Source organism: Zootoca vivipara, chromosome 5 (assembly GCF_963506605.1).
Source record: "Zootoca vivipara chromosome 5, rZooViv1.1, whole genome shotgun sequence".
Classification (NCBI taxonomy): domain Eukaryota; kingdom Metazoa; phylum Chordata; class Lepidosauria; order Squamata; family Lacertidae; genus Zootoca; species Zootoca vivipara.
Window position 1 is genome coordinate 67500750 of NC_083280.1, and position 22253 is coordinate 67523002.

Here is a 22253-nt window from a genome sequence, read left to right on the forward strand (position 1 = left end):
CACATTGGAGTCATTCGCACAGAACCTCCCAGCATAAAGGGGAATTACTGAGGGTTATAGACAGTTTAACAAAGACTTGCCCTGTTTTGGCTGCGCTGCTCTCAGTGCCCTGTTGTTTTCGTCCCAGAAATTTGTTTTTATATTTCTACAAGAAACTTACCCCATCTGGTCGGCCATCTGAGGCTGTAACAATCAAAATGTAGCGATCAGTGCTTTCTCTGTCTAAAGGCTTTCCTAAGGCTAGAAGTCCGGATCTAGCAATAAAACAAACATGTATGTTACATCAAAATATGGATCCTAAAAATTGACAAGTACTGTATATATTTATATGCTGCTGGGTTGGTTGCATTAGTGAATACTTCTTCTTGTGATCCAAAGCAAAGCAAAAAGTGATTTTCTTAAAAAAAAACCATCCAAGTTTTCCTCTGTAAAAACTACAGATAAGTGCTTTCTAGTTTGTTTGCACATTAAAAAACAAAACAAACCACAAACCACTAAGTGCTAGGAATAGACCAAAACTATTCTCACGGAGGAAGTTACAAGGCAAGTATGTTTTTTTCATTAACTTCTGCTGATGCAGAAGATCAGAACTCTCAATTCAGGGACATCTTTATTACACCATTGTGATTAAACTATATACTTTCCTTATAGCTTACCTAATTTGGCAATATAAGCAGCAAAACAATTGTGGCTTTCACACACAACCAGTCACAATAGAAATCAGTATTCATGACCAACTCTTCAGGCAACAGGTTCACAGCAGACAACGGATGCGAACAATCCACTTTCTCTGCGCAGCTAAATACTGAGTTATTTGTATTACTGGCTAGCAAACATTTCCACATGGTGCTATATGTGGGGAAAGGGTTTCCCAATTCCCATGTTTCCATTTTGCTCAACCCCTTTCTGCAGAAGATATGAGAAACTGGCACAGCATGGGAAACTGTAATTGGTTCTTTAAGAGCTCTCTGACACTGATGTGCCATGCCACAATGGCCTTTGGAGGTGGAGACCATGTCCAGTTCCTTCCAACTTCATTTTAGCTTTTAAAGGACGCCCCTGGACACAGGATTGTATTTCAAGCCTCTCTGATCTGCTTGATCATTCGAGAAGTGATCGGTTGTGGCATCCAAATACTAGAATTAAGTATTTTGTTTCTCTCCATTCTTGTTCTGTATTCAATGGCTCCCATTATCCTAGGGTCATCTGGAAGCAGAGACAAACTACTCTACATCAGTCAGTTCTAAGGCATGTATATGCTGCAGCATCATTTCACCACCAAATTTCTTCTAATTCTAAAAGCTTGCATACATAACATAGACCTGCCCTTCTGTCCCAGGACATCGAAGTGCTACGGAGATGCAATGTGGGTTCCTACAACATGACCTGGCTCTTCTGACATTACCACTCAACAGCTCCTGTCTCCTAAAGGGAGCACTGGCCCTAGATTACCAACAGGGCATTATAAAACTCTCTTATTCTGAAATCAGAAGAAACAATCGAAATGAGAAGAGCAGTGCTGTGTTTATATTTTATTTCTGTTTTTTTGTGTATTGTTAATTAGGTGCTAGTTAATTAATCAGTAATACAGTGGTACCTCAGTTTAAGAACAATCCGGTTTAAGAATGATTCGGTTTACAAACTCCGCCAAACCGGAAATAGTGCCTTGATTAGAGAACTTTTCCTCGGTCTAAGAACAGAATCTGGACGGTAGAAGGGCACCGGCGGCGGGAGGCCTCATTAGGGAAAGCGTGCCTCGGTTTAAGAACAGTTTTGGTTTAAGAAAGGATTTCTGGAACAGTTTGTAAACCGAGGTACCACTGTACCAGAGTTACAATATTAGACCTTGTTTAGTCGTTTAGTCATGTCCGACTCTTCGTGACCCCATGGACCATAGCACGCCAGGCACTCCTGTCTTCCACTGCCTCCCGCAGTTTGGTCAAACTCATGTTCGTAGCTTCAAGAACACTGTCCAACCATCTCGTCCTCTTCTCCTAGTGCCCTCCATCTTTCCCAACATCAAGGTCTTTTCCAAGGATTCTTCTCTTCTCATGAGGTGGCCAAAGTATTGGAGCCTCAGCTTCACGATCTGTCCTTCCAGTGAGCACTCAGAGCTGATTTCCTTAAGAATGGATAGGTTTGATCTTCTAGCAGTCCATGGGACTCTCAAGAGTCTCCTCCAGCACCATAATTCAAAAGCATCAATTCTTTGGCGATCATCCTTCTTTATGGTCCAGCTCTCACTTCCATACATCACTACTGGGAAAACCATAGCTTTAACTATACGGACCTTTGTAGGCAAGGTGATGTCTCTGCTTTTTAAGATGCTGTCTAGGTTTGTCATTGCTTTTCTCCCAAGAAGCAGGCGTCTTTTAATTTCGTGACTGCTGTCTCCATCTGCAGTGATCAAGGAGCCCAAGAAAGTAAAATCTCTCACTGCCTCCATTTCTTCCCCTTCTATTTGCCAGGAGGTGATGGGACCAGTGGCCATGATCTTGGTTTTTTTTTGATGTTGAGCTTCATATTTTGCGCTCTCCTCTTTCACCCTCATTAAAAGGTTCTTTAATTCCTCCTCACTTTCTGCCATCAAGGTTGTGTCATCTGCATATCTGAGGTTGTTGATATTTCTTCCGGCAATCTTAATTCCGGCTTGGGATTCATCTAGTCCAGCCTTTCGCATGATGAATTCTGCATATAAGTTAAATAAGCAGGGAGACAATATACAACCTTGTCGTACTCCTTTCCCAATTTTGAACCAATCAGTTGTTCCATATCCAGTTCTAACTGTAGCTTCTTGTCCCACATAGAGATTTCTCAGGAGACAGATGAGGTGATCAGGCACTCCCATTTCTTTAAGAACTTGCCATAGTTTGCTGTGGTCGACACAGTCAAAGGCTTTTGCATAGTCAATGAAGCAGAAGTAGACGTTTTTCTGGAACTCTCTAGCTTTCTCCATAATCCAGCGCATGTTTGCTATTTGGTCTCTGGTTCCTCTGCCCCTTCGAAATCCAGCTTGCACTTCTGGGAGTTCTTGGTCCACATACTGCCTAAGCCTGCCTTGTAGAATTTTAAGCACAACCTTGCTAGCGTGTGAAATGAGCGCAATTGTGCGGTAGTTGGAGCATTCTTTGGCACTGCCCTTCTTTGGAATTGGGATGTAGACTGATCTTCTCCAATCCTCTGGCCATTGCTGAGTTTTCCAAACTTGCTGGCATATTGGGTGTAGCACCTTAACAGCATCATCTTTTAAAATTTTAAATAGTTCAGCTGGAATATCATCACTTCCACTGGCCTTGTTATTAGCAATGCTTTCTAAGGCCCATTTGACTTCACTCTCCAAGATGTCTGGCTCAAGGTCAGCAACCACACTACCTGAGGTGTACGAGACCTCCATATCTTTCTGGTATAATTCCTCTGTGTATTCTTGCCACCTCTTCTTGAGATATTAGACCTACAGGAGGACTAATCAAGGAATGGCTGCTTGGTACTATCCTACCCCTGCCTGGTCTGATTCTCCTAGCAGCTAGCCAATAACAGTGGGTTGTTGTTGTTGTTGTTGTTGTACTGCAGCAGTTTGTTTGTCCTGTAAGATACCTGCCTACAGGTAAGGGGCTGGTAGCAGTGTGGGGTACTGTTTGATTCCTGGCTGAGTAGATAGAGCTGGGGTGTGAGTGTGCTTCCAGAGCCTGCCTCAGTATAATAGACTCTGCCATAGGTCACCCTTGAAATGGCCACATCAAGGGGGTCCCATATATTAACTGGCGGTTTCCCTCACCCCACCCCATAGGACAGGTACTGTGGGTGACAGACAGGCCTGTGACCCTTATCCAGGGAGAAAGATTGTGAGAGGAAAAGTTTGGTTTGGTAGGGTTTCTCCTGAGGGAGACAGAGGGAACAGAGTGTTGTAGTGGTTATTACCTTCGGCCTGACAGTGCACGATGCTCCTACTACTAGGCCTTAGTATATCATCCGTGAACTTAATCTCCCAGTTGCATGTAGTGATGCCATATGGTGGTCCTACAATGTGCCTAGGTAGGCAAGGAAGCAGGAAGTTGTGAAGATGTGTCCCCAATGTCAGTGGTAGCGGGCAGGGGAAGGTGCAGCTAGGTTGGAGGGGCTGAACATGATATCAGGGAAGACCTAGATGTTTGGCTCCTGTTCCTGATTTTAGCCCTGCCACTTCTCTGGTAGCTTTTTAGCACCTGCTTCAAACATTTTTATTCAGTCCAGCCCATTCGTGCCTTACTGCTGACTTGGTTTCTTTAAAGTTTTAATGACTTGTTTTGATTGGCATTAAAATTATTCCATGTAAAATATAAACAAAACAGTTAGATGTTTCATTACAATCAGGCTGTTTATAGATTTTGTTAAATAAATAAAATGGATTAAGTAGTTACGTTGGTTCATATCACAAATTGAGTACTTCTGTTTTTTTACAGCTCACCAGAGAGAACCTGTCATAATATTATACTGCATGTTCTGAACATGGATCCTCTGCAGAGCGTCTCTGCTATACTTGCTTCTAGGGACTGCATGAATAAATACTGTATGTATTCAAATGCAAATATTGTCCATTACTTTAATTGGAATAACCTGGAAAGATGAATGCCTTTTGTAACTTTTAATGAGTGCACACACAAAAGCATATGAAAAAGTAATACTAGCTGGAAATTAGTTGGCCCAGATTTGGGGGGGGGGGCTGGAGGGGTGGAGAGGGGATGGCATTTTGGTAAATTTTCTGAAGTTGCAGAGAGAGAAATTGCTAGCATTTTCAGAGAAAGAGTTTCCCATGATGGATATGAGACAGAAAGCTACAGTCACTGGCCGTGGAGACAGACATCTTTCCTTTTTTAAAAGGAAGTCAAAAACAAGATGCCCCTGGGTCATTCCCACTGGACTATTTTATCAATGAGAAATGCTGTCAGGATGCTACCGCTTAGTGCAGCTCCTTTCTCTCTCGGAGAAATCTTTTTTTGCCAGTTAAGTGAGAGGCATTTTCAGCCCAGTATTATTCAAAATTAGATGGTGCCCTCGACTTTCGATGGTTTATGCTGGGGTGTCCAAACTTTTTTCAAAGAGGGCTGGATTTGATGAAGTGAACATGTGCGAGGGTTTTTTTGAGATTTTTTTTAGGACTGACCTTTTTTTAGGTTTTTACCCCAGGACATATAGTACTGCCATGGGGGCCGGATTAAATCAACTGGTGGGCCGTATTAGGCCCCCAAAACGGACTTTGGACATGCCTGGTTTATGCATTTGCAGACCTCCAGCTACCTGGTGCAACAGTTTCCACACCCAGACCCCAATATGTATATAAATCTTCCCCTACAATGGAAAGTAGAAATAACAGAAAATGGGTTCAAGGTAATAATCTGCAGTGGCAGAAGCATACCATCAACCTGAAGAGTGGAAAAATTCTTAGATTATTGCAGCGTCCTCTGTTTTTAGTACAGTATGTTGCTTATACCCACATTCACACTGGTGAACAAATGTACATAAGCTTTGAGAACATAATGATATGACTCTGCTTGCTCTTTTCCTAATTTCTGAGGGGGGGGGAACCTTCCCACAATATATCCTTCTTTCTCCATTTACTGCAATTAATATTCAAGCAAATAATAGCTTTGCAAATGACAGGCCCTTAAAGGAAAGGTTTTCACTATTTCTGGTACATGTGCTTTCAGTGTTCCAGGGCTTTTCTTTTCACTAATTAAGGTGGCATCCATTTAGGAGGAATGCTAAAAGCTTTCTCAGTTAGTAATGCCTGGAATGTCTGGTGCTGAATTCAGACAATGGGCCCAAAAGGTCTTCCTTTTCATTACAGTACATTTCATTTTTCCAGACAAGAAATGGTAAGTAAAAAAAAAAAAAGTCACTGTCATTAGGAGAAACCTGGCAAGTCTAAAGGCTTCTAATTAATCCCAGGTCACTCATATAATGGAAGTTTCCATCTCAGTGGGTTTTACCTAGTCAAACATTTCAAATAAATAAATGGTCTCGGGTGTACAATTTCAAAGTTCAGTACCATTCACAGAGCTCCCATTAGTGTCTGAGAGCTCAACTTCAAACAGCTGAAGACCTCCGATTAGAAGCCGTGTTATTTGCACACAATCTGCATATTCATTTGGGCTGGGAAGTTGAAAATTCAGCCGTAAGGGTTATTCTACTTACGTTCGAGAAAGGTTAAATACGTGCTGAGGATCTCCATTCTGTATGACGTATGTTATGGGGTCACCCTCTCGATCAGTTGCCTTCAGAAGAACAACAGAAAAAAAGTGACATGTTACAGATTGCAATGGCTTCTTTTTTTATTAGGATATTTTAAAAACAAAGAACAAATCCTTAGTAGTGATGGGCAACACATTTTAAATGCTAATCAACTCATTCATAACAATTAAACATTTGACAGCTTTAACTCTAGATCAACTGATTGTATGTGTTTGTCCCCTCTAGAGAACGCCTGCATTATGGCTTCATGGAGAGTGTGCTCTCATAAGCATGATAATTGCTTATTGGAATTTCAGGAAATTAGAGTATTTGCATACTTAAGCTTTAATCAACAATGACTGACAGAACTAGAGGTAATAAAGAGGTTTTCGGCGGGCAGTAAATTCTCCAGCTAATTTTCAAAATAACTAAGTAGGGATTATTTATTACTGCATTCCTTAAAATAAACATGATAGCTCCATTTAAATATTGCACCAATTTGGGCCCTTATTAAAATATGCAGTATTAAAAATTATACTGGACAATAATCAGTTTGAAAAGAATGAAGAGATTATTAGACAACAACATTAATAAAACAGATCCAGGTGGTAATGAAGACTTCTAGAGCCATTTCAATTAGGGTTTTGGCCTGTCTTTGGCACAGAAACTGCCCTGGTTGCCTTATATACAGTATATTCCTGCGTATAAGACTACTTTTTAACCCAGGAAAATCTTCTCAAAAGTCAGGGGTCGTCTTATACGCCGGGTCGTATTTCTTATACAGTGAGTATATCCCAAACTCTATATTTTAACTGGAAAAGTTGGGGGTCGTCTTATACGCCCAGTCGTCTTATACGCCGGAATATACGGTAATTACCTCTGCTGGGAGAGAGATAGGGCAATAAAGGTAAAGGGACCCCTGACCATTAGGTCCAGTTGTGACCGACTCTGGGGCTGTGGCGCTCATCTCGCATTATTGGCCAAGGGAGCTGGCATACAGCTTCCAGGTCATGTGGCCGGCATGACAAAGCCGCTTCTGGCGAACCAGAGCAGCACACGGAAATGCCGTTTTCCTTCCCGCTGGAGCGGTACCTATTTATCTACTCACACTTTGACGTGCTTTCAAACTGCTAGGTTGGCAGGAGCTGGGACCAAGCAACGGGAGCTCACCCCGTCGTGGGGATTCGAACCGCCGACCTTCTGATCGGCAAGCCCTAGGCTCAGTGGTTTAACCCACAGCGCCACCCGCTGTCCCAGATGGGGCAATACGCCCCTGTTAATCCTCCCTGACCTCTCGGCATCTTTCAATACCATCAACCACTATACCCTCCTGGAGAGGCTATCTGAAATGGGGCAACGGGGGGGGGAGCACTGCTTTGAAGTGGTTCCAGTCTTATTTGGATGGTCATTTTCAGCAGGTGATGTTTGGGGACTGTTTTTCAGCACTACATTCCTCAGGGCAGAGGCAGTTGTATCTGATTTAACTACCACCCATTTAAATCAATGGGATACAGCAGTGCTTAACTTTGGCTGTATTTCTAAGTATAAAAAAGAAATGTTTTGGTTCCATAGTTGTTTAAAAACAACAACAAATAAGAACACAGTGGTCCCCCCTCCCCCCCGCAAACTTCCAAACTTATTTTTTAATTTCAGGTGTCAAATCTCTGTAAAACTATAAAAGTACACCTCATAAGTATTACTTTTAAGCAGGAAGCTTAAAAACACTGTGTAACATTATCTACTGTTGCATATGTATTAACATTTCATGCCTTTAAACAGCTGCAAGTGAAGATCCTAAACATCTGTATGACAAAAGCTGTTATGTTGAATGAATGAATTTCATTTAAGACAAATTAGAGCAACAATTTTCAGAAGTTTAGCAAGGATTCCTCAAAGAGAAAAAAAATCTATAATGATGGGCAAGCTACTCTAAAAGTCCACCAGTCCATCACTTTTGTCCGCTACAAAATGGAGCCAATGGAGACTGCTGGCTGTGTTCGAGGAGGCACTTTCAAATCCATGATGGGCAACAATGAGATCCAAGAGGCCCAACCAACACTTTACGTGAAGTGAACATGCACCTCAGAAGTGTCTGAGATGTACATACAGAGGTTTTTTCCGCAGGCAAATCAATAAGGAAAGGGTTAAATGGCAGCAGAAAACCCAGAAAAACTGGGTCTCCAGTTTCCCATCATTCCTAACCACTGATCCTGCTAGATAGGGATGATGGGAATCGTAGTTCAAAAACAACTGGAGACCCAAGTTTGGGAAACCCATGCTATAGAGCAGGCATCCCTAAACTTCAGATGTTTTGGACTACAATTCCCATCATCCCTGACCACTGGTCTTCTTAGCTAGGGATCATGGGAGTTGTAGGCCAAAACATCTGGAGGGCCGCAGTTTGGGGATGCCTGCTATAGAGCAATGATGGGGAACTTGTGACCCTGCAGCCATTGTTGGAATACAACTCCCATCAACCCTAACCATTAGCTGCATTATCTGGGGCTGATGGGAGTTGAAGACCATCACTTGTAGGGCCACAGATTCACTACACCCCCCTATAAAGCAATATTTGTCCAGAACAGACCCCGAAAACAGCAAAAGTAGCTAGGATCAAGACCATCACATCCATAAGCAGAAAGAGTTCTGTAAATGCTTACATTGAAGCATTCTGTACCTGCAAATTTAGCAAAATGGCACCAATTCTCATGGCCTCACTAAGTTCAAGACTGTACATCTGCTGTGGAAAGCGGGGTGGGCTCTGATTATTTGGAGGAAGAACTTCAATGTAAACAGTAGTGATGGAGCTCCTGCAATGACAATGGAACAAACAAAACCCAGTCAAAACCTTTTTTTTTTAAATTGAAAAAAAAAATTACATCACACTGCAACACTTTGGTAATAAGCACTCAACATTTCTTCTGGGCCGTTCTTTGCATCTGATGCATCTGACACAATGCGTTAACAGGGCAGAAAGATTAGTGCTTAATTACATTTCAATTATTGTATTTTCTATGTTTTTAATTTGCTCTGCTTTATCTGTGTAAGCTACCTTGAGTCCTGGACCAGGAAAAAAGAAGGATAAAAATAATTTTAATCATAAACATTATTTAAAATATTCAAAAATTATTTCCTTTTTATACTGGTCACATTAGTTGATTTCACTTTTCATGATTTTTCTTTTCTTTTGGGTGGGGTGAATAAACATCTAACTGATCTAAAGGATTAAGAAGCTATTTATTATGCATAAATAAGCTACAGTATTTAGATCTCTGGGGTGACAGGGAGAAAGAGGTGACTTGAAAATTCCTTTCATCTGACCAACTTGGTGGAAACACTTTTTTTTAAAAAAAGAAAAGAAAATCATGAACCTTTTTTTAAACCTAGAAAAGAATAGTATGGGTGACACAATGCCTTAGAGTGCTGTGCTGAATATTGAAAGTTGCCTCTTAAATGGTATCGGCAAAAAACAAAACAGATAATGTATAGTCTTTTAAATGCAGGGATGGAAAAAGTAAAGCCTGATGGACGTGTGTACCACACTCAGTGAATTTGTCATAGTCTATGAATTTATTATAGAACCCGGAGGGCAATGACTTTCATTTAAATCTCCTGGCCCTTGCATTTGCAATTATATATTAGAAAATGTGATGGCAACAATATTAAATGACATCAAAATAAGCTAAGAGTTAAAAGTTTAAATGCCTGTGGCTTTTGAGCCTATATACCACAATTTTTCAATGATATTGCAGAGTTCTTCACATTTAAATGCAACTGTAGGTCTGATCAGATGATAGCTTTTAATAAATACTGTATACTAAACACATGGAGGGGGAACTAGGCCTGCACTTGTGGGTCCCATTCCCTATGTCCACCAGCACTGCCACCAACGTTAACACATTCAGTGGACCATCAGAAAGGATAGCCTGTGTATATACTTGTACATGCCTCAGTTCTCCACCCAATCAGGTCAACGGCTTATGTATCTTGGCTCTCCTTTCTTATGGCTGTTGAAGGTGGTGACATCCACAGTCCATACATACGCCATACATGTGGAGGACTAAAGACCAAACACCCCTACAGTTGCAATTAGAGTGTAGACATTCTCCTTAGCGTGAATAGTTTGGACTTTCAGGTTTTGTCCACTTAGGGGCTATTTTGGTGATATTTCACTTCTATGCCTGATGATATTTAGAATGGTTCTTTGTCTCAACTGGTTCTTCACCATCCTTCTCCCTAAATATGAAAGGTAACATTCAAACCAGGAGGAGAGAAAGTCCTTTTCCTGCCTCTCGTACAGAATGGAGAGGTGAAGGGCGGGGGCAAAGTGTCACCCAAACAGGGCATGGAAAGGTTTAGGAGTATCTGTTTTAATCTGTTGTATTTTCTTTTTATTTGTCTTACAACTGAGTGGCCAAACTTCCATAACTGGTCTCTATTTGTTTCTCCAGCTTTGCTTTTCTGAACTTTTGCGGTGCTAAGATGTGGCCAATTTATATCTTTTTGCCAACATAGTGGTAACCTTGGCATCTACATGCCCGGAAACATGTAATACACATTCCAGAATGGATTGGGCAGATAATGAAATCTGTCATTTAATTTCAAAATGGATCTGACCTCACTTAAAATACATACATTGCCCTGTTATGTATAATGTCTCCCCTCAGGTACATACATTGTCACATTTAAGGTTGGGAAACACCTGCAAATTATGACATGCAAATCAGGCTTACAGCCTCTCAGCTATTCTATTCAAACCTGAAGTGTTCTGTGAGTTAAAATCACCCTTTGTTTTGTTTTGCTTTTGCCAAGTTGGTATGAGAAAACCGTCTCTTTCTACTCTACGCTTCCCAGATCTAACAAGTAGGAGATTAGAAACTGAATGACTTTGCTAGTGCAAATGTAGGTTTCCATGGAGTGTATTTCATTGCTTGTCCAGTGTTTGCACAGCTTGCAATTTGTGCTCCAAATTGAGCTGAGGCACACTATAAGATTGTATCATCTGGATAAAAGGTTACCTCCAGCTCAGCGATCCTTTCATTCCAGGACATTTGGAGATACTACCTTTGCATGATAGTTGGCAATTTACAGAACAGACAACTACCTTTGCCTTCATTGCTTTGCTTTCTCTCCTTTCTCTCATTCTCAGTTTCTTAAACAAGCACACACTACAAATATGGATCGAGCAAACATAACGTATTAGAATTTACTATAATAATGCTAATACTACTACTAATGCTACTATTACTACTAATAATAATAATAATGCCCATTGCCCAATCAACATATTATGGTGCACTGAACTAACCATATATCTGTGTGCTGGATATATACTAATTTCATGAATGAGTCACAACAGTTCAGATATAAAGGCTTCTTTTGAATAGGATGCTTAGCAAACAACCGAATGAAGTGCCTTTTCTAATGAAACCAAATCACGGGTGTCGTGTTTCTTTGATGACTGACCCTTTACACCTTCTACTCATTATAGTGTGGAAAGGTTAATTTCTCAGCTATGGAGGAAAAATATTTAATTATAATATTAATTACCTTCTCTGTGCAAGAGGAGCACTGTCAGATGCTTTGACAGTGAGGGCGTAGGAGCGTCCTACCACCAATTCAATTCCTGGAGCAATAGTGATAAGGCCTGTTTGATCATTGATCACAAAGTCTCCCGGATCTCCGGCCAGGATTTCATATGTGATCCGCCCATTTGAACCTTCATCGGCATCCATGGCAGTGAGCTGCAATTGAAAATTGGAATTTAATTTTTGTTTCCCCTTAGGGTTGCTGCTTGAATGACAGGAAACCCAATTTCAATTGATGTCAAAATAAAGAGATTATTTTGTGTGTGTGTGTGTGTAACCTTTGAAATCAGGCATCAAACAATCATGAATCAAATATGGACACCCTGTGATATAGGATGAAGCAGAAACTACATTATAGAATGCATGAACAGCAGCAGCAGATCACTTAACCCATGGGTGTCAAACACAAGGCCCGGGGGCCAAATCCGGCCCGCCAGACCTCGTCATGTGGCCCGCCGAGCGCCCCAGCCAGCGGGACCCAGCAGCGGGACCTTGCTGCTGAAGTGCCACGCCGACAAAGCGCCGACAAACAGCTGGGGCCGGGGGGGGGGTCCCTTCGCACTCTTTTCTGGCCCTGAATCAAGGCGGCGACCCCCCCTTCCCTTTCTTTCTTCCTCTCTCTCGTTCTTATTCTTTCTTTCCCTCTCCTTCCTTCCTTCTTTATCTCTGTCTTCTCTCCCTCTTTCTTTTTCTTTCCTTCTTTATTCCTTCTTTCCTACTCTTCTTTCTCTCACCTCTTTCCTTCCTCTCTCCCTCCTGCTCCCTCTTTCTTTCTTTCTTTCTTCCTTCCTTCCTTCCTTCCGTCCTTCCGTCCTTCCCATCTTTCTTCCTCTCCCTCATTCTTATTCTTTCTTTCCCTCTACTTCCTTCCTTCTTTCTCCCTTTCCCTCTTCTCTCCCTCTTTCTTTTTCTTTCCTTCTTTATTCCCTTCCTTATTTCCTACTCTTCTTTCTCTCCCCTCTTTCCTTCCTCCCTCCCTCCCTCCCACTCCCTCTTTTCTTCCTCCCTCCCTCCCTTCCTCCCTCCCCTCCCTCTCCCTCTCCTCAGAAACATAGGATGCTGCTTTATACTTCTGGCCCTTAAACCCTGGAACCAGGAGAGCAGCTCCAGTGAGTCAACCTCAGCCAGTCCCTTTGGTGAAGGGTGGTGGCTCACTGGCAGAACATCTGTCCTGCATGCAGAAGGACCCCAGCATCTCCAGGTACTAGTAGCTCTGCAAAGGTCCTGCATGAAACCCTAGCGAGCCTCCACCACCCAGTGCAGTTACCAAAAATCATTTTTCAATAAATTGTACAATAATTGTACATTTGAATATCTACTTGCCATTATTCTGACTATGTTTCTGCTTTCAGAGCTAGTTATTACTTACATTATTACAAAAAACAGTAATAATTGAATGCAGTGACAATAATTTATGATAATAAAGAGTGGACACATAGTCCTACAGATACAACCGGCCCTTTGAGGGTGACCAAACTGCTGATGCGGCCCCCGATGAATTTGAGTTTGACACCCCTGACTTAACCCAAGATGTTCCAGAGCCTCTTTTGATGCCAGTGTGGTGGGCCTGAGACACTTCCCTGACCTCCTGGCAGGAAAGTTGCTGCTACTTAGTGAGAGCAACAGGGGGGGGGGGTGAGGCAGCAGGGAGGGTAGAGGGGTGCAAACACAGGAGCAGGAGGGCCAAATTAGCTCCACGGGTGATTTGCACCACACTGACCTTTCCCCTCCCGGTAAACAGCTGGGAGGTCATCTACTGGGAGGTCACGTAGGAACCTCCATCCCACCACACAGTCCACTACTGTTGTACACCTATCTCTAAAATTGTGCAGAAGGGTGTCAGTTTCACCCTTCTCTTCCACTTTTGAGCCTCCCTAATTTCAGTTCTGAACCAGACAGAGACATGACACCCATAGCTGCCAAGTTTTCCCTTTTCTCACGAGGAAGCCTATTCAGCATAAGGGAATTTCCCTTTAAAAAAGGGATAACTTGGCAGCTGTGATGACACCTACAAAAATACTGATTTATCAGGCTGCATACTGATGTACTTGAAAATAGAAAGGCTGTTTGCTGACAGCGAGCTCTGCTTTCACCTGCCTTTATTCCTGAATTGACACATATATACAGCATATCAATCTATTCCTGACAGCTTCTTTCTGAACGCTCCTTAACTCATGCTTCATGCAGGATGTCTGCTTTTTACAGTATTTCAGTATTTTCAAAGCTACTGGTATAATTATCAGATTACAGGTGTGCTTGGAAGGCACTTTTTTTTTAAAAAAAAGACAGCCCCCCCTTTAAAACACACACACTCCTTCAACAAAGCATGGGGGAAGGAGGTGGCCCCATAACTAATACAAAGATTGTTAGCATTATTCACAGGCCTGGTGAGAAGGATAGGTGGCTTCATGACTGGCACAGGAGCTGGCCAACAAATCCTCCTTTATAAATAATAAAGATGGCTTTCTCCTAAGCCCACTCTGAGTAAGAAGACTGTATGTATGACACGACGTGTTGAGTTTGGTTCCAAACTGGGCTCTTCAGTTCACGTTTGTCTGTCTGTTTGTTCCTACCATAACCAGCTTCTTGAAAAACTATTACATAATCCCATTTACTTAGATCTCAGATAGGTATTTCTACATACTGGCCAAGTGTACAAGGTTTAGTGAGCCCGACATTGAGTGAGCAGCAGCAGCAGCAGCCCTTTTCTTGCAGATAACACAGGGAGAGACACACAGCTCCCTTCGTGCACTGAATGTAAGCAAGGCTATGGTGCCACATGGCTTTCCCCTTCCCTGAGAAATGTCCTCTTGAAGTATGCTGGAAGGAGTTATTCCCAAATTCAGAGGCACATGCTGATGGCTAATGCATGCAAGGAGGGATCCTGCTGGCTGAACTCCCTCCCCACATGCAGGAGGCCTTTGAGTGGACATCTATATCTAGCAGAACTCTTTCTGACAATGCCAATCAGTTATAGTAGTGGCAGCGTGATGGCAGTGGACAGGACTAGCTCCTATGACCCTGTAGCCACCTCCACGAGTACTTTCATCACCTGGAGGCAGTTGTGTGTACACTCATTGGGAAAGGCAGAATTTTTCTTTCAGCCTTTGCCTGTAGACCATGTGTGAACCAGTAACCTTGACAGGCAGGCAGTCTTTTCTGCCAAGTGACAATTGATTAAAGCTGCAATCCTTAAACCCACTGATTAGGAAGCCCTACTTACCTCGTAGTAATGCATAATGTGAGGCTGTAAGAGGAGCTCTGTTGAATTACTGGTAAACCAAATACCCACTGAGTTTGGCATCCTGTACTCAAAGTGGCCAACCAGCTGCCTATGGGAACCCCATAAGCAAACTTGAGTGCAGAAGCACTTGCCCCACTTGTGATTCCCAGTAACCAAGAGTCATAGTCATGCCACCTCCAAAACTGGAGGTAGTACATAGAAATCATGGCTAGTAGCCACTGATAGCCTTATCCTACATGACAAAATAAATAAATCCTTCCAGTAGCACCTGAGAGACCAACTAAGTTTGTCATAGGCATGAGCTTCTGTGTGCATGCATGCATTCTGACAAAGAACTGTGCATGCACACGAAAGCTGATACCAATAACAAACTTAATTGGTCTCTAAGGTGCTACTGGAAGGAATTTGTTTATCCTCCATTAGATTGTCTAATGCCCATTTATTTTTACATTTATACCCCACCTTTTCTTCTAGGAGCTGAAGGTGGTGTACACATTTCCTTACTCTCCTTTTTATCCCCACAGCAACCCTGTGAGGTAGGTTTGGTTGACTGGTTCAGAGTCGCCCAGTTGGCTTCATGGATTAATGGTGATTTGAAGCCTGGTCTCACAGGTCCTAATACAGCACTCTAAAACACAACACCACACTGGCTGCTCTAAAGGAATCCAAGTTGATGGACATCACATATTGTGGGAGAAAATCCCATAGCTTAAGTATAGAATTGCATGGCACAATTAGAACGGATTTCTATCATTTGAATAGATCCACAGAGTGTTAAAGCACTGAAGTCAACTATTTGCTTCATTTTTATTGCTGAAAAGGAAATCTCTCAATTCATATACAGTATTCCTTTAATCATTTAGAAATTTCCCTCTGAAACTGCTCATAGTCATTGACCTCATAAATGAATGTCCCTAATAAAGGTTGATGACAGCTTTAAAAAGTGTTATAATAACCTTCTCTAGATCAGCAGTAAAGGGGTTGGGGAAAAGATAAATAAGAGCTTCACACAAAATGCAAGTCCTAACCATTTAATTACATACTTGGAGCCCAGCCAAGTTTTAGTGCGACAACACGAAAAGGGAAACTGGTAGAATACACAAATACATAAATTAACAAGGTTAATTAAATTTACAAATGAAGGTGCTTTGAAATGCTAAGTCATCTGAATAACATTTTGGGGGCAAAAACATGCCTGAAAGGGAGAATTAAAGTCAAAGAACTGTCACAGCACTCTATGATTTTGGAAATTCAAATTGCAGGTGGTTTTGGCTGATAGACTCCATAGTTTAGGTGATTTGGGATGGGGGGGGGGTATTAACATCTAAAAGAGACCGAAAAAGGGATCCATTCTGCTCTTTCTATGTATCTTCTTCATGCAGTAGCAGCAATTTTGTTCCATTTAAAATGTGCAATGCTCACAAGCTGCCAATGATAAATATGTTCTGTTAATGCTGAGGCAAAGACGTGGTTTTCATTATGCAAATAGGAAGCTATAAGAAACCTTTACAGCATTGTGCCTTAACAATGCCACATTGCTTTATTGGGATGCCAGTCCTGATCTGTTGCAATCATTTTGAACAAGGATTAGTTTAGTGGGACAAAACCCTTTTCAACCAGTGATGTTTCCCACCAATATTTGGAAAAGCTAGTAAGACACTCTGACTCCAGTCTGTCATGAACTAAAAGTTCAGGCAAATTGGTCTGATTCCCAAATGCCTAATGTGATTAAACTGAAACTTGCAGTTGTCGTGTTCCAAAAGGCTTTGCCTTCCAACCACCTCCACACATGGAAATAGTGTTCCAGGCAAACAAACCCACTTCCCCAAAGTCACACGCAATTAGCATAAATTTATTCTAGCTACTCCTACAGTGTTATGAAAATTACCATGTGGCACTGCAGCTGACACCTCTGGATTAATAAGCAAGACTCAGCCAGCCCATTGAATATGGGAGCTTTGTTTGTTCTTGGCCTCAGCAATGCAACTCATCCACCAAGAGCTACAGTTTAAAAAGCTGGACATGAAACTTTGGGGAAATGACACTGAAAGTTCCATGGAGGTGTGTCACCAGACAGTCACATCAAGTGATTATAACCAAATCTTGAAAGAAAGCTACATTTGTGCATAATAATTCAGCATTTAGCCTGCTCCCTCCTAGCTAGTCATTTCTAACTTTGATTCATATAAAATCATCCTTAGCCACAAGCATATTTTTTTTAAAAAAAAACAAGCACTGAGATCTTTAAGCACAAAAACCATTCCTGAATGAATGTTATACACAGATGCAAACTCTTTCCCCACACTTGGAAAAGAACTTCTAGCATGACTGTTGCATATCTCCTTCAGAGATTTGCTTTCGGAAAATGTAAGTACAGTACATAAGAGAAAGTCAAATTCTACCTGACATTGTTTTCGTGTCTTCCATTTCATTTTATTTCCAACTACATGCTGACCATAGGCCTGAAGCCTTAAATTACAGTGGTACCTTGGTTTAAGAACAGTCCTGTTTACGAACCATTCGGTTTACGAACTCCGCAAAACCGGAAGTAGTGTACCGGTTTGCGAACTTCACCTCAGTCTAAGAACAGAATCTGAACGTTGGAAGGGCACCAGCAGCGAGAGGCCTCATTACGGAAAGCACGCCTCAGTTTAAGAATGGTTTCAGTTTAAGAATGGACTTCCGGAATGGATTAAGTTTGTAAACCGAGGTACTACTGTACATCAGAAGTAAATCCCATTGAATTCAATGGAATAGGACCTAAATGTGTATAGGATTTGAAGCCTTAGTGAATAATCTGCCTATAGTATGCTTCCTCAACCTCGGCCCACCAGCTGTTTTTGGCCTACAACTCCCATGATCCCTAGCTAGCAGGACCAGTGGTCAGGGATGCTGGGAATTATAGTCTCAAAGCATCTGGAGGACCGAGGTTGAGGAAGCCTGGTCTATAGTATAGTGAAACTTTAGCTAGGATTTTTACACACACACACACACACACACACACACTTTAAGGCAATATTACTTGATGCTTAATTTTTTTTATTGGAAGTAAAGAAGGAAGTGGTCTGAAGCAAAGTGAGGCGGTAGAAGGGTAGAAAAGTCAGAAGAGTTGTGGCAGCAAATCAGATACATCCAGGGACATATGAGGTGGCAGGGAAGTACTTATAATACGCATGATCTCAGGATCCATTCTCACTTCAAGAAAGATGAATCCTTTTTAACTCCTTCTCCAGACAGAGGTCAGGTACAGGGGATGGATAAGGGGAAAATAATTATCTCCATATTCTGAAGGCTGTGAAAGCACTGAACCGCACAAGTCTCAAAATTGCAGTTCCAAAGGTTACTGTTAAGATAAGAGCGAGAGAGGGAAGAACCCAGAATTCAATTGGCTGTAACCAATCAATGAATAAATCAAACCCACCTACTTCTTCCCTGAACTCTGTCCTTGATTGTGTGCACTCGTTCTTCCATTCCACATGGGAAACAGTCAACAATTTCAAATATGGAAAGCCAGTGATTGGGGGTTTGAGGTCAGGCAGGGCTGAGATTCGCAGACCCGGAGACTGCTTGGGGCACTAGGTTCAGAAGGCTGTTTACTCAGAAATCCACTTCACAGATAAACCAAACAGTGCAAAAAGTTCACCTTTGCATATAAAGCTGGCTCTGTGTGGCCAGTGGTGTGTTATCTTTTTATAGCTATTATTTGCAGAAAGATTTGCATCCGTGATCAGTCAACAAGCCGTGTGTGGGATTGTGAGCAAAGCCATGGGTGCAAAATAATCCTAAATGACAAACTCATGAAATGGGTCCAAATTGAATAAGTTATTCAAAATGTAAACAAATAGAGATGCTGAGGATATACCTCAATGAGTAGTCATTTGGGGAAAAGGACAGCTTCAAGACAGGCAAAAGGCCCACTACACCAACAGTCCCAACCCTCTGACTTTCCAGGGAGCACCAAAGATGGACAGAGGAAGTGTAAAAGAAAATTCAGTTTGCACATACCACTTCTTCCAGATAAAGTAGGACACTGGTGCATTGCCCAATGATCTTTAAAATCCTGTAGCCAGCCCTGCACATGGCAAATGCCATTGATTAATCCAACCCTAATGTTTTCCAAACATTTATCTTAAAAAAAGCTTTAAGGCCAATGCATCTGACAAATTATACACACGCCAGATAGCGTACTGGAATAAGAACTGTCATTTTTGCAACACAACTATATGCCACTCAAATTAAATGTTTTACTATCTCAGTAATGCAGCTCAATTAGCAAATAGAAGGAGCCTTTCATCATGAATTATTGTCTAACTGCACAAACGCACTGAGGTCAGGGCTCTTTTTCTAACCTACTTCTTTTCATTGGAGTATCTGGTTTCACAGTCTAATTGTGACTGACCTGGGCCATTTTCCTTTTGAAGCTATCACAGCTGATTATCACGCGAAGGAGGCAAGGGTCCTTATAAGATTATACAGTAATTAGGAGGCAAATCAACAGAGTAGGACTGCACAATTTCCAAGGATGTATATTAAGATCTGTGTGATTATGACACTCCGATTAAAATTATATGCTTCTTAATTAAGAGATGTGAAGCCCAATGCTTTACGTGTTTATTTGGAGGTATGTTCCTCTGGGCTTGGAGTCAGTGTTTCGGGATAGTAGCCAAATTCCTAAAGCTTACAATTTCATATACAGTAAAATCGGACATCTCATCTGATCCAAAATCCTTCCACCATCAAGCCTCCTAGACTCAGGAGACCAACAGTTTAAAAGGAATTAGTATTTAAATACTAGGATGACACCCACACCATACATTTAAAGTACTCTTGTGCCACTTTAACAGCCATGGTTTCCCCCTAAGAATCCTGGGAACTGTAGTTAAGACCTCAGACCTCAGAGCTACAATTCGCAGGACCATTAACAAACTATAGCTCCCCAGATTCTGTTAATGTGTGCTTTAGACAAATGGTGTGAATATAGCCTAGATTAAAGGTTTCATGTGTGTTATCTTGCCAGGTATGTTATAAGCATTGCAATCCTAAATGTCATTTGTCCTTGAAGAATGTTTTAATTTGAGGTAAATGGAGATCTGCCAAAGCAAGTGTGTTTAACACATATTAAATAAATAATTTCTTACCTGATTCAGCTACTCTTTATAGCAGTCCAAAAGCCCAAAGCAGATCTATACCCTAACTGTAATGGGAATGCATATTTTGAAATTCAATCCAGATAGAAGAACTACAAACTTTTGAAAATATAAAAAACAGGATATTTAAGCTCACTGCAGTCATCATTGCCATAAGTACATTTTCAGGGTTGGCCAGATATATTTTACTCAGAAGTAAGTGATGCATGTGGTAGGGCAGAGCTGCCTTCCTGGATAGGGCTTTGGGTGGTGGCAGCGGCAGTGGCTATAGCAGTGAAGCTGTGGCCATAAAGTTACACTGGCAGGACCGCCACTTCAAATCCTCCACTTTTGCACCCCTATTCCACATATAACACTTTAATCTTACGGCATTTCTGACAGTGGGACAGCATCCTCCTTCACTCATGAGGTCATTCAATAGGCTATTTTCGGGGGTGAACATGCAGCTCTTTTCTCTAAGAGTCTGCTACCACACCCTGAGCCCAGCATTCACTTCCAGGACAGTTTCATCACTTTTCCAAGTGGTCCACTCAGATCCCTTGGAGACTCTAATGGGTTTGGCAGCAGAGAGTATGTGCAAACATGCTCAGTTTGAAAGAAGGAAGGAAGGAAGGAAGGAAGGAAGGAAGGAAGGAAGGAAGGAAGGAAGGTAATGGTATGGCAAATGAGAAAGCTAAAATCTAAAGGAGAAAGGAAGGGGATTGTCATCACCTGTATAGGATGGTTATAAGGTGGAAAGAGGTGAGACGAGATATAGTTAAGCAGTAAAGAACATGTGGTTTAATTCTCAGCTCAGCTGAGGACTCCATGAACATAGCCTTAGGCAAATCACCTAGGAACATAGGAAGCTGCCTTCTTACATTGAGTCAGTCTACTGGTCCATCTAGCTCAGTATCATCTACACAGATTGACAGTGGTTCTCTAGGGTTTCAGAGAACAGTCACTCCCATTTTTACCTGGAGATGCCAGGGGTTGAACCTGACACCTTCTGCATGCAAGGCACATGATCTACTACAGAGCTATGGCCCTTCCACCTTTCAGCCTGTGTCATCATCAGTAACAGAGGACACTGACACCAGCCCTTCTATCTATCTACCTATGACAAGTTTCATGGTCAAAACCAAATGGTAAAGTCAGAACTATCCCTTCATTTCAGTGCCAGCTATGAACACACACCCTTTTCCTCAGATTACTGTTTTTGCTGGCAGTATAGCTCTACAGTGGTACCTCTATTTATGAACTTAATTCATTCCGGAGGTCCGTTCTTAACCTGTAACTGTTCTTAACTAGAGGCGTGCTTTCGCTAATGGGGCCTCTCGCTGCCGCTGCTCCGCCGGCACACGATTTCCGTTCTCACCCTGGGGCAAAGTTCTCAACTCGAGGTAACTCTTCCAGGTTAGCGGAGTTTGTAACCTGAAGCGTTTGCAACCTGAGGTGTTTGTAACTCGAGGCACCACTGTATTTGCATTTTATACAAAAGCCTTCGTTTTTCATTCACAGTCAGACCTCACAAGTGAGTCCCTTTCCTCAATATTCTCATGGCAAAGTCACCTATTTCTCTTCCATTGGGTCAGTCAGCTGAACAACCTGCACTTCTGACCTCTTGACAGCTGATCAGCTCAGAAAACTGAAAATTATTTCTGTAGAGGAGGTACTTAACTCCACCTTACTGACACATGGCCTCTCCCTCTTCAGTTTAAGAGGAGGAAACTAAAAAGACATAGAGGCCCTTGACTCTATCTCAGACACGTTCACAGTACTCTAATAAAAGTCAACCACAATTTTCAGCTGCTAATAATGAAAATCTCCAAAGGTGATACATCCTGATGAGGGAATGATTTGGTCTCTCCTCATTTATGAGATCAAATACCCCATGAACAGAATAAATCAATTGTTGCACAATGTACGTGCTTGATATGAGATCACAGTGGGTACTCAGAACGATTTCACTTTTTGATTTGTTCACTCCGGTACATACACAGTGGCATTTGCGTATGTGTGCCTTACACAAATTCTTTTAATCCAAAGTGTAATAAAATATGTATTGTTGTGTTACCCGGCCTGTGG

At 41.9% G+C, this 22253-nt stretch overlaps 1 protein-coding gene across 9 annotated transcripts in view; it reads right to left on the bottom strand.

Annotated features, from left to right (window-relative positions):
- Positions 1–22253, bottom strand: part of PCDH15 (protocadherin related 15) — a 608113-nt gene that overhangs the window by 143136 nt on the left and 442724 nt on the right. For all 9 annotated transcript variants that reach the window (XM_035137543.2, XM_035137542.2, XM_035137532.2 and 6 more), the window contains 4 exons: positions 11758–11951; positions 8885–9017; positions 6172–6251; positions 161–254 (listed from right to left, as the gene is read on the bottom strand). In XM_035137543.2, the coding sequence (XP_034993434.1) occupies positions 161–254; positions 6172–6251; positions 8885–9017; positions 11758–11951 (501 nt within the window). The remainder of the gene's footprint in view (positions 1–160; positions 255–6171; positions 6252–8884; positions 9018–11757; positions 11952–22253) is intronic.